The 13455-nt window shown below is 37.7% G+C and overlaps 1 protein-coding gene across 1 annotated transcript in view; it reads left to right on the forward strand.

Annotated features, from left to right (window-relative positions):
• Nucleotides 1-13455, forward strand: part of LOC106461381 (protein big brother-like) — a 33224-nt gene that overhangs the window by 7078 nt on the left and 12691 nt on the right. Inside the window, exon 2 of the mRNA XM_022388328.1 lies at nucleotides 7443-7538. Coding sequence (XP_022244036.1) covers nucleotides 7443-7538 — 96 coding nt within the window. The remainder of the gene's footprint in view (nucleotides 1-7442; nucleotides 7539-13455) is intronic.

Here is a 13455-nt window from a genome sequence, read left to right on the forward strand (position 1 = left end):
GAAGTAAGGGGGGTAAATGGAGAAATACATCAAGCTGAGGGGGTTAATGATGGAGAAAAAGTTGAGATTCCCTGCACTAGGCGATGCAAACGAAGTTATTGTAAGTAATTAACATCTTACTTTATAAAATGGATTCAAAATAAACTTTTTACTGCCGAGTTCAAAAGTCTCGCTGTTTTATTTTTTAAGAAGCACGTTGAAACGTTTATTGTTTCATCTTTATGGAAGTATGTAACCGTTTTTTTTTCTTCTTCCTACTCGACGTGTCTAGTGTCAAAATATTGCTAGCAATATTATCTTTGCCTTAGCCTTCGTTACGTCTGATAAGTAATATCGTTCTTTGTGCCAGGAGGCTCGGTAGATGTCTCTCTGACAGCCGCTTCGTCAGGTTTTTCACGGAATTATTTCTTCGCTTAAGGATATCGTTTCGATAGCGTTTTGATAACACAACTCGTGTTGTTGTACTTGATATGGTGTAAAACACGACACATCAAACAATACGTCATAATTTAATAGTCTGGTTACAATACGTCTTATCAACTAAATTATGCAACTTTGCCACTGCATGGCTATTTTGTACTGTTTCCTACTTACGCTCGTGTTCAATCCAAACACCGGGTATTTAGTATCAGCCTATAACCGTTAGCTACACGATAATGTTACTATCTTACGTTCTTATTTCCTGGAAATTGACTTAGATTTATGTAGAGAAATTCTTCACACCGAGAGGACTTTGCTGTTTAACTCCGAGTGAGTGAGTGTTTTGTTTTAGTATATCTATCAGCGCTCTGTTGACCAGGTAGAATCGAAACCCAGATTTTAGCGTTGTAAGTCTGTAAATCTACCGCTGACCACGGGGAGACGTGAGTGAGTGTGTCCAGATTATAAGTTCATGTATAACGTCGTTAGTTTTACAGAGTACGTTTTTTTTATACAGCTCGAGTAGCCTTAGCGCTGTTAGGCCTAACCAAATGTCCAATATAAAATTTATAATTTTATTGACCCGTGGGTTAAATGTGTCATATACTCAGGCCAACTAAGGGAGCGGGAAGGGCGGGGATGATGGGGGGGGGAGCTCACTGATGGATCTCGACAGCCCTTTTTATACAAGATGTTTAGCTATTTGACTCGAATCTAATTTTGGAACTTGAAAAATTTTAGATTTACTTTGATTTGAACAGTCGGGAGAACAGGGGTGGGGTGGGAGGGGCACTGTAAGTAAGGTGCACACACACACAAGTTTGTTCCAACTTCTGTGACCACAACGTTTGGAATTTTTCACTTGTATCGATGGTCATGTCCAGTTTTTGGAGTTGTAGTGTCCAATAAATTAGCCACTATCTTGACATGGAGTCAAGAAAAAGAGGTTTCGTGATTGTAGTGTCCAATAAATTAGCCACTATCTTGACATGGAGTCAAGAAAAAGAGGTTTCGTGATTGTAGTGTCCAATAAATTAGCCACTATCTTGACATGGAGTCAAGAAAAAGAGGTTTCGTGATAACATTCTCGTTTCTGATTGGTTGGGCAGCAAGGTTAGCTGTGAGGCCAATTTTAGCACAAAACAGTTTCCCGTAATATTTGAGCTATGTCGCTTGTTCACTACACATTAGCTGCGAGGCCAATTTTAGCACAAAACAGTTTCCCGTAATACTTGAGCTATGTCGCTTGTTCACTACATACACACACACACACATATATATTAATGCTAATACTTTATCAGGCAGTTGACCAGTGAGGCTAGTGGAGTAAGTGTTTTAAAGTACGGTTGTAATCTGCAGTGTAATTGACATTTAGAGAACATTAACATAACATATTTAATTGTTCACACATCCTATAAACAACTACCATTCAGTTTACAGAAAAATTTAAAACAAGCCAGAGAAATCCCGAATCATCACGGCTATAATGTGTTGGTAACGTTCTTGTATTGTTTGAAACATACATACTCATATGTCTAATTGTGAGCCAAGGGGTCTGTCCACATTTAGTCTTAAAACAACAACAACACTCAGTCAAGGGGCCAGATCGTTCCTCACTGACTTATTGTAAACAGTTGCTAAAAGTTGTGTTTGTGAAACAAGGTGTCTGTCCATACTTAAGTCTTAAAACAACAACAACAACACTCAGTCAAGGGACCAGATCGTTCCTCACTGACTTATGGTAAACAGTTACTATAAGTTGTGTTTGTGAAACAAGGTGTCTGTCCATACTTAAGTCTTAAAACAACAACAACACTCAGTCAAGGGACCAGATCGTTCCTCACTGACTTATGGTAAACAGTTACTATAAGTTGTGTTTGTGAACCAAGGGGTCTGTCCATACTTAAGTCTTAAAACAACAACACTCAGTCAAGGGTCCTGATTGTTCAACAATGACTTATTGTAAACAGCTAGTAGTTTCTAAGGTAGAGAGTGACGTCACAGTATACCAACGAATGTTATTCGGCTACAGAACCATGTATTTTAAAATGTGATCTTCAGTCTTTATTACTGGAATGACAGAAGTCATTTTGTTATCCTTAAATCTTTTCAATGTTAGTCTTAAGAAAATAGTGCTGTCTCTGCTATACGATTATATATTACGTCTGAATTAACTTGTATGCTCTTACAATGAACAGTTAAAATATGCCTGATCTTAACATGCAACTCGTATTTCACCTGCTAACACATCTTAGAATTCCCTACTTTGACTGAGCAATCGTTCTGCTTTTGTAACACTTGACGCCACTTCCCAGGCTTAAGTGTAAAATAGGCGGCGAATACCTCGGATTTCATGTTTAATCTGAAAAACCGGTTGTCACTTCGAGCGTAGCGGGCAAGCTCCCTCACCGTTCCGTGGCTTTACTGTGGCCCCGCCGGCAGATGGTAGGCCGAAAGTCGGTGATGCGATAACGCTGTACCGGAATCGCGCTTTTTAACGCTGAGATTTTTAGTGTAATCGTCAACTATTATTATATGGTTATAATAATCATTATATCTATTATACATAGACACATAAAGACTCGTCGGTTGAGCAGTCTGTTTGCATATCTGTTAAAGACAACGATCTAGTGAGTACTCATGGCTTTGGTTTAAAACTGACCATAAATCCTGTTTATAAAAAAATGCTCAATTAATTACAGCTACTACGGACGTAACAGCTTGAGCACGAGGATTTCATCAACAATTAAATTCCAACAAAGGGAAACTCAAATCGAGAGCCACCATCCCCGTGGTTAGGTAAATTACCGTCTTTGTGAACAGATCTGATTTTCGCGAACTGTTCTGCTCCACGGTACCCAGTTCCAGATAATTTCCCCCTCTGCTAATCCAGAAAAGTTAAACTTTATTGAAAATGACAACTATGAAAACGGTTCTTGAAAGCCTCTGTCGAATTTATTACCTTTCTTTAAGAGTTAATCCGTTTATATAGGACATGTGTATATATAACATTTAAATTTGAAATGATTGTATTTTAAAAAGTACTTGTACTAGAGGAATTCGGTTCAACCAAAGGCACGCTGAGAATAATACGTGTTTATTCAAGCACAGGCGGCAGAAACACTTTGAATCCAGAGGGGCACATTCTACATTTTTAATTGATTTCTCAAAAAGAAAGAAAGATCCGACTTAAATCAAACCATCAAGAATGTAACCCGCCTTTACTGACTTTGTCATATTTTTAATGTTATATATTTCAATTTTAAAAGATGGGCACTTTACGAATTTGATAAAAAAAAAAGTGGGGGGAACGTGTCTTCCTGATTTCTTTGCCCATCTATTCAGCATGGTTTAGACATAGTACAGGGTGTTTGAAAGACTACCACATCGTGCGTTTTGTCATTTTTAATCAGACGCTTATACCTAAATGACGCTAGGATATTATCAACTCTAGATAGTGTTTAAACAATACTCTGTACACCAAAACAAATTTTATTCAAATCGTCAATCTCGGACTGCTACAAAAGAGAGAGAGAAGAAGAAAAAAATGCTATTTTGTGAGAAAAGCAATTTAAGCATACAATATTATATGATTTTGAAAAACGTTATCATGTCCAGCCCTTGTGAATAAAACTTATGTTTATCAATGCGCCTCTGTATAATCACCCTGTACAATTAAAAGTATTTAAAGGCTACAATGATACTGACTATTATACAATATTATATTGAACAATATATAAACAGAAAAATGTAGTTTATCCTAACTGTATTGTTGTATCCCAGCTGACCTAAAGAACTCGAGACTGAGCGAAACGCGTCGTACGCATAGTGCGGTTGAAATACTATTATTATAATACTCTCTTCTAACTCCTGAAAATCCCTCAAGGGAGTGTTTAAAAGTGTAATAATAATAACGTCTTATGACAAGTAACAACAATGTTTTGATCTCAGAATGAACATTGTTTATAACGTAATTATTGTTAAGTGTAACAGCCAACAAGTACGCGAACATGACAGAAACGTAGTCCCGTCATTACCAGGAGAATATCAAACACCAGAAGACTCTGAACAGATTAAACCAATATAAGACTGCCGTTTTAGTTCTTGACAAAAGTAAATATTACACTTTCATTAATGTCCCCCTGTGGCACAGCGGTAATTCTGAAGGCTTATCACACTTAAAACCGGGTTTCGATACCCTTGGTGGGCACACCATAAATACCCCATTGTCTAGTTTTATGCCTAACTATAAACAAAAATTTCAATGAAAAAATTAGCTCTGTAATAAATAAGTTTCAACACTTTTTTATATATTTAAATTTTTTTTTCGGCCCGGCATGGCCAGGTGGTTAGGGCGCTCGACTCGCAATCTGAGGGTCGTGGGTTCGAATCCCCGTCCCATCAAACATGCTCGCCCTTTCAGCCGTGGGGGCGTTATAATGTGACAGTCAATCCAATTATTCGTTGGTAAAAGTGTAGCCCAAGTGTTAGCTGGTGGGTGGTGATGACTAGCTGCCTTCCCTCTAGTCTTACACTGCTAAATTAGGGACGGCTAGCGCAGATAGCCCTCGTGTAGCTTTGCGCGAAATTCAAAACAAACAAACATTTTTTTTTATTTCATGATGTTTCATAAGGTGATTTACATGAAATAAAAAAGTTACCCGATGATTACACTGTCGACCATAGCAACGTGCAGTACAAAGAGTGTTAAAAAATAATCACGAGCACATTCCTAACCCTAATCACTGGTGGGAACAGTACGCCATTAATCTTTGCGAAAAAAATATGTTTTTTAAACAAAAAATAATCATGCGATAACATTTTGAAATCTACGTTAAATAAAGAAGTAACATTTTGAAACGTACAACGAAGAATTAATTCATTTACGGTTGTTTAATCAGTTCCCAAGCGAATCTCCAAGAATGTCAGACTTACCGTTTTACGCCAAGCCCCAGTAACCAAGGCGGAAAGATCACTTGTGTGTATTATTTCATAATTTGTACATGTAATCATGGTTGTTAATGGGAAGCCTAAGGCTTACAGGTTCGCAATTTTTCTCCCATATAATATTTTCCAGAGACAGAAATAGACACAGTCCGCCTGAAGCATTTTAAAAATTCAGCAGAATGGGTGGGTAGAAATTTGTGCTGAAACTATATATATGTCACGTTAATGGCAGAACTTATGGGTAGAAATTTGTGCTGAAACTATATATATGTCACGTTAATGGCAGAACTTATGGGTAGAAATTTGTGCTGAAACTATATATATGTCACGTTAATGGCAGAACTTATGGGTAGAAATTTGTGCTGAAACTATATATATGTCACGTTAATGGCAGAACTTACTTTTTAACCGCTCTTGCACATACACAAACAAAAGTTCGACATATCTATCAACCATTCACAAACTATTAAATGAAAATTGTAACTAAATCTTCACTTTTAATACAAAAACACCCATTTTTGGCCGTTTTCACCAAAAATTAATGAAGAACAAGGATATTCACACAAAGGCTACCTGTGCTAGCGATCCCCAATTTTGAAGCGATGGATTAGAGGGGGTGGGGGACAGCACCCACCGCCAATTCTTCGACGACTCTAATCAATTGGTGGATCTTACCGTCACTCTTATAATATATACACGGCTCCAAAATGAGAGGGGTGATTTTGGGGCAACGAGACACAAACCATTACACTTGGATTCCCACTGGGGCACGCCCGGCCCGAGATACAGAATCACCTTGTATATATACACACACATATATATAATATAGACACGCAAGTAATAATTGCATTGTCAATATCCCTCGTTTAAACCCTTGCTGAGAATGTGCAAAGACACCGAAGTATCATTGTTCATTCCGTGTAAATGAAATAGCAGGGCCTTGCGTGATGAATTAGGATATCTTGAAACACTATTCACATAATTGATACTTGATGAAACAGGATACACACTGGTCGACAAACTCGAACTGTTTTCTCTCATCAAAGATGTAAACACACTAGACCAGTTTTACACGCTGATTCCAATTATGTTTTCGGTTTTCTTCAAGCACATCTAGTTATCGAAATATGACTGGTGTTAACTTCTGCACAATTTAGGTAATAATCACACATTAGGCTAGTTAACGTTACAACTTTATTCATTTGTCAGTATAATTCCCATAAATGTTATACACACCATAAACTTGGTTAAATTTATACAGTACACACTTATGAAAAAAGAAATCAAAAAATTATAATCAAGGCAATAACCTTTCAGATTTGATCGGTCTCGTCACGAAAACTTGACGAGCTGGAGGAAAAACCAAAAACAGATTTGGAATCAGCGTCCCATGGGCTATCTAGCCCACTTATAATTGTATCTGATGAAAGTAACTTGTTGGCCAGTGGCGGCGGTAAGGGGGTTTTGGTGGAGCTGAAACTAGCCTAAAATGTGCCTTAGTCCTCCTTGTAGACCCCTCACTCAACGAAAAGTGCTTACTGTTAAAGCTGGTTCACTTCCTAAGTAATACAGTATACGTGCCTACAAGATGTGGGGTGCAACCCCTCACAGGGAAGAGGCTGGCGCCGCCTGTGAGTATAACTTTATACGTATAAATTAATCATTTACTGTTTAAATGCTGTCACTGTGATCCAGACTTAGAATGCACGACGTTTAGACGTAACTTTGAAAGTGAAATATCTTGTCAGTGAAATGTATTTTTCTCATGTGTACTTCTCAGTCAAATGGATAAACGCGACAATGTCATTAATACGCTTTCATTCGTAACTGATCCGATAACAATAAAGATCATATTGGAATATTTCACCAGCATAAAAAGTTATCGAGCATCCCACATTCAAATTTGTTCACTTTTATAACGTTAACGGCATTCATTTCGTAACCGTAGCAACTGTTAAGCTACTAGTGTATGATATTAAATACGTGAATTGTTGAATAATCATTGAGCTTACTTGCACTTATACTTGTATATATATTGTCCAAAACATAACGTAAACACTTCATTATCTTTACAGGCTTTCCTGGCGACAGGAATCAATTTACCCCTGGTGTTCAACCCGTGCACTAAGGGCTACGGTGAAGGTTGCGACTTTGAAAGGGAAAAAGGAAAGGTAAAAGACCAACATTTTAGCCGTTGTAAAGTATAATTTAATCCTATATATATATTCTCTTTGATCGAAACGTTAAGCACGTCTTCTCTCTGTTATATTGTGTTTCTTGATAATTTCCAGCACTTCGAAACCAACTGTACAGGTTAGATATGGTTTACCATACAGCTGGATAAAACGTTGCCATATTCGGTCTATATGGTTAGTGTTGTACCATTATAACAATGGGAAATATTAGGTGTTTAAAGCCGAAGAACGAGTCCGGTTTGAAACAAATTTCGGTTAGTGAAATTTAAAATCAGTTTTTTAACTTATGACGTTCACAAAACGTCTGGTAATTTAATAAGAGCAGTTATCTAAAGTTGTTTGTTGTCTCGTTGACAAGTTAAAAAATAAATTCATATCTTATCACCTTTATGTTAATCATAAATACTTACAAACACTATATATTTTATGCTTTAAAGGCCGTATATTTGTGACGATTTTATGATTTAACTTTTATTGAGATCGAACGTAAAACCCACCTGTGTAGTTCTATTACGCACATTATCTTATAAGTAGACTCTCACGGCCTTAGCAACCGGCTCGGGTTATCATGGTACTGAACACAACCTGTTGCTACCGAACACCATTACTAGATCACGTGCGCCTACCTCTTTCTTTTGGAACAGGTGCTAATGGGTGAACTTTTAACCTTGCTAGCTAGGGTGTCAGCATGCTCATTCTGTTTACCAGATGTCCGCAGTGTTCCCGGTGTAGTAGCCACGACTAGCCGCCGGCAATAGGCTCTCCTTTACACGGGAAATGCCGCTTACTATCGCCGTCTGTGTTCCACTAAACACCCGGTGAGAAGATGTCGGAAGATCGGTCAGATGAGATAATAATAAATTAAAGAAAGACTTCCAGTTCCGGCGACTTTTAAGTTTCTCAAGCTATACAGATTTAGTGCGTTGATATAGTAATAAATTATGTTACTTTAATAATTTACAGACCGGATAAGTATTTCCTATTGTTGGGTCAACAGTATCTACTGTGATGAGACAATAGGCATTGTTGCTTAGCAATATAACAGATACCTTGTTACCATAGCACCTCACAACGTTTCGTGTTGAATAAAAACGTGCATGTTAACAATTTCATTATTGCAAATATTGTTAATTGTTATTTAACTGTATATCTTTTGAGCTATTTATTTGACTGTGGATTTATCTCTTGTTGGCTTTCTTACTGATTTGTTTATCTTCACGTTAAATGAATTTCAATATATTATATGGACTATCTGAACACGCCAGACTTTTTTAAGTTGTTTTTTTTCTTCTTCCTCTTCTGTGTGTGTGTGAGACAGAGAAAAATTTAATTGTTTTATATACTTCGTAAGTCACTAAATTGTCGAATGTGACAACCAAGCGATACATGGATTTATCAAGAATTTCTGGTAAACTTTACGAACGCAAGTCAGTTTTTGAATTGATTTCAACGACCCCTTGCGTGCGTGTTTAAAAACAACACCATTGTTTGCTTTCTGAAAATGAGACCGATACCTTCTCGATGTCTGATAAATATCAAGTACAGAGAACTGTATTCAGTGTTGCGTGTTCGAGTGTTGTAATTCTGGAATTTTTTTTAATGTTCGTTGAATGATTTTCAGTTTAGTTTTGTGCCCTAACCATTAGGCTATACCAGGTCACGCGGAGGGGGAGTTAAAGAGGCGATTTTAATTAGCATATAACTCACGGTGGGGTATCATGTATTTAAAAAATAAAATTTAATCGATTTTTTTTCTTTTATATCAAAATATCAGTTTTGATTTATTTGCCTCATATACTTAAACGTCTGAGCTTTACTAGTGTACATTTTTTATCTTGACCTTTTGACACCTACAAAATGTTTAACTCCAGGTGTCAAAGCTTGTTTCGAAATGGATATATTTTCCTTTTTGAGATATCGCTTGAACAAACTAACAAAGCTATATCCCTCCCATACCCACGCCCCCCAGTGGCACAGCGGTATGTCTGCGGACTTACAACGCTAGAATCCGGGTTTCGATACCCTTGGTGGGCAGATCATAGATAGCCCATCGTGTAGCTTTGTGCTTAATTACAAACAAACCCACACCACGAGGCAGCCATGTTTGTACGTGATAAACCTAAAATACTTGATTTACACATGCTTGTAAAATGTTTATTATAAGAAAACCTTAACGATGAGATATCGAGCCAGGTGTAGTTTAGTGGTTAGAGAATCCACGGTTTGTGTCCTGTTACCGCATACAAATCCAAGAGTTGGCGGTGGGTGTTGTTGACTAGATCTTTCCCCCATAGCCTGTTCATTTGAAATTAGGGACGGCTATAGCAGGTAATGTATTTTTTGTAGCTTTGTATAAATGTCCGAAACAAACAAACAACGAGATACTTAGATAACAACGGGTAATTCGTTCATCGACAGTTTAGTGATTTTAATCGCTACCTGAAAAACCTTCCCACACCGAAGACTGATTAAGATATGTTATTTAAAAAAAAATTCGCGCTGTTTCGATCGCTTCCAACGTTCAAAATTCAGATAAGTTAGTAGGCTTAAAGCGCGTGTCTAAACGAAGGTTTATTTTATTGCGATGTTTCGGTCAAACGCCATTGGTTACACGCTAAATATTGCACGATGAATATATAACGTCTGCTCGAAATGCCGCAGGAGAAATAAATAGAGGTGTATTAACAACATTTTTATTTATCTGAATTGTTTCTTGTCCTACTGAAAAATATTTACTCAAAAAAAAAAAAATTAAGAGTTGTAACGTTTCAGTATAGGAACTAAAATAACTCAAACATTTTGTGCTAATCAATCGATCCCCCTCTCATTTTTTTACCATAGTATACATTGCGATCGTACAAGTTTTATTATAATTATTATTTACTGAAAAACATTTACTCAAAAAATAAATAATTAAGAGTTGTAACGTTTCAGTATAGGAACTAAAATGACTCAAACATTTTGTGCTAATCAATCGATCCCCTCTCATTTTTTTACCATAGTATACATTGCGATCGTACAAGTTTTATTATAATTATTATTTACTCTTTTCAAAATACGTGGGCCAGGTGGATAAGGCGACGCTCGACTCCCAATCTGAGGGTCGCGGGTTCGAATCCCCCGTCCCACCATAAAAGACCCCGATGGGACAGCGGTAAGTTTACGGACTTACGACGCTAAAGGCATGGCCAGGTGGTTAGGGTGCCGTGGGAGCGTTATAAAGTGACGGTCAATCCCACTATTCGTTGGTAAAAAGAGTAGCCCAAGAGTTGGCGGTGGCTGGTGATGACTAGCTGCCTTCCCTCTAGTCTTACGCTGCTAAATTAGGGACGGCTAGCGCAGATAGCCCTCGTGTAGCTTTACGCGAAATTCAAAAACAAACAAACAAAATACGTAAGTGTGCTAATTTCGGCTTTACATCTGTATCAGAGGTCTCAACTGCTGGCAACATCTGGCAATAAACATATATATATATATATATATACCTATCTGGAAATAAATGTCGTTTGTTTACAGAAAGCTGTTTTGTTACGCTTCACGTATACTACAACACAGTCCGCGAAACAAAATACATAAAACGGTTAATTGTATACGAAGTGACAGTTTTGTGGAGTTCTGGGGGGGGGGGACAATTGTTTTGTAGGATATTCCAATTATGGAAGGACTTCTGAATATTCGCACAAAGCAACGAATCTGCGATATCGGTCCCAAATTTTGAACCGCTAAACTAAAGGACAACTAACAAACAGCACTTATTGTCAACTTTTAATAGAATAGTGAGATTTGATGGTCACTCTTATAACGCACCTAAGACGTGAATTTTTTTGCGGCAACGGGGCGCGAACCATGGATCTTCAAGTTCACATTCCGGCGCGCTGACCACGACCAATATTTGAGCGCGCTTTAAATCACCTGGGTTGTAATAAGCAAACAATTCAAGGCTGTTTTAAATCACGTTAACAAATATATATATATTTGTTGTTGTTAGTTAACACGTTTTTATTTTGGGCAATTTTCATCATTGTGAATAGGTAAGTCTGATGTTAGTAAAACCGATCCGTTTTTGACAGAGGTTTCTCAAGCCAACTGGAAAAGTTAAAAATAAATACTTTAATAAAACACCGTGTGGCTATAATGAGAAAACAAAGTTTAGAATAACTGCTGTTGAGTAGAACTTACTCGAGATGACGGGTGATCATAGAAAATCGTTTTGGGGTACCTGGTTTAGAAATGGGGGTAAATATAAAAACGCAACGATACAGGATTATCAATACGAATAATGTATAAAGTGGTCAGTGGTTGGGAGTTAGGGACGGCGCAAAGCTACCTGGACTACGCACTGACGAACGTGCTGCAATAATACTCCACGATTGGAGAAAGAATATATATTTATTTGTTTATTTCCCGTTGTATTACCGGTTTCAGATTGTCTCGTTATGGTCCAAGTCCTCTCGTTTAAGTATCGGTTTCAAACCACAGTGTTACACACCAAGTCATTCGATGTAGTACTGGCTTGAAATCACTGTGTTACAGACCAAGTCATCCCGTTTCAGTACGTTTCAAACCATAGTGTTACAGACCAAGTCCTCCCGTTGTAGTACTGGTTTCAAACCATAGTGTTACAGACCAAGTCCTCCCGTTTCAGTATTTGTTTCAAACCACTGTGTTACAGACCAAGCCCTCTCGTTGCAGTACTGGTTTCAAACCATTGTGTTACGACCAGGTCATCCCGTTATAGTATTTGTTTCAAACCACTGTGTTACAGACCAAGCCCTCTCGTTGCAGTACTGGTTTAAAACCATTGTGTTACGACCAGGTCATTCCGTTATAGTAAAGGTTTCAAACCATAGTGTTACAGACCAAGCCCTCTCGTTGCAGTACTGGTTTCAAACCATTGTGTTACGACCAGGTCATTCCGTTATAGTAAAGGTTTCAAATTGTGGTATTACGGATCAAACTCCCCCCATTCGTAGAATATGAATAATTCTCTTGTACATTATATTTCCAGTTTTCCTTAGGGGGACTTTGTTTTTGAATTTCGCGCAAAGTTAATCTAGGGCTATCTGCGCTATTCGTCCCTAATTTAGCAGTGATAGACTACAGAGGAGGCAGCTAGTCAACACCACTAACTGCCGTTTCTTGGACCACTCTTTTTCCAACGAATAGTGGAATTAACTGTCACATTATAACGTCTTCACGGCTGAAAGGGCGAGATGTTCGGTGATAGTGATTCGAACCCGCAAGTTTCGAGTCGAATACCCTAATCACCAGGCCGTGCTAGGCCTCTTAGAAAAATGTATATAAAGAAGTCAGTTCTAAGTGCAGTTAAACCTGATGATTTATTACATTAAATGGAACCCAAATTCAGACATACGTCACAGATGTATAACGTGACACCTATGCCGTTATTATGCAGTTGGAACTTTGTTCTTTCATTAGCCTGGTTCTTCTAAATTATTAGGTACAGATAAGACCAAGTCAAGCGAACTTAACGATACCAAATTAGTTTGTTTCTTCCTTGATCTTTCTAGATCTTTCTGCCTTTTCTTGTACACTGTTGTAACTTGTTGTAGGTCTAAGTTTACAAATTACGTTCAAACGGAAATACCTCGCTAATGGTACTACGTTTTACGTAAAAATAAACTTACTTGTACTGTTTCACGGCTAATCTATCGAGTAACTGAATATACGCGAAAACTAACACTGATCCAAGTACTTCAGTGAAACTGCACGCTTAACAACTGATTATTCAATACTCATCTATTGTTCACCACCAGCTCACTCTACCTATTGAAAGAAAAATACACCGATTCTCATATTTATAATCTAGTTTTGTTTTTAAGACACTTCGCCAAGTTACATGATCTTCGTGACGCCCTCTAGAACGTTCTAG

The sequence above is a fragment of the Limulus polyphemus genome, unplaced genomic scaffold (assembly GCF_000517525.1).
Source record: "Limulus polyphemus unplaced genomic scaffold, Limulus_polyphemus-2.1.2 Scaffold948, whole genome shotgun sequence".
NCBI classification, from domain to species: Eukaryota; Metazoa; Arthropoda; class Merostomata; order Xiphosura; family Limulidae; genus Limulus; species Limulus polyphemus.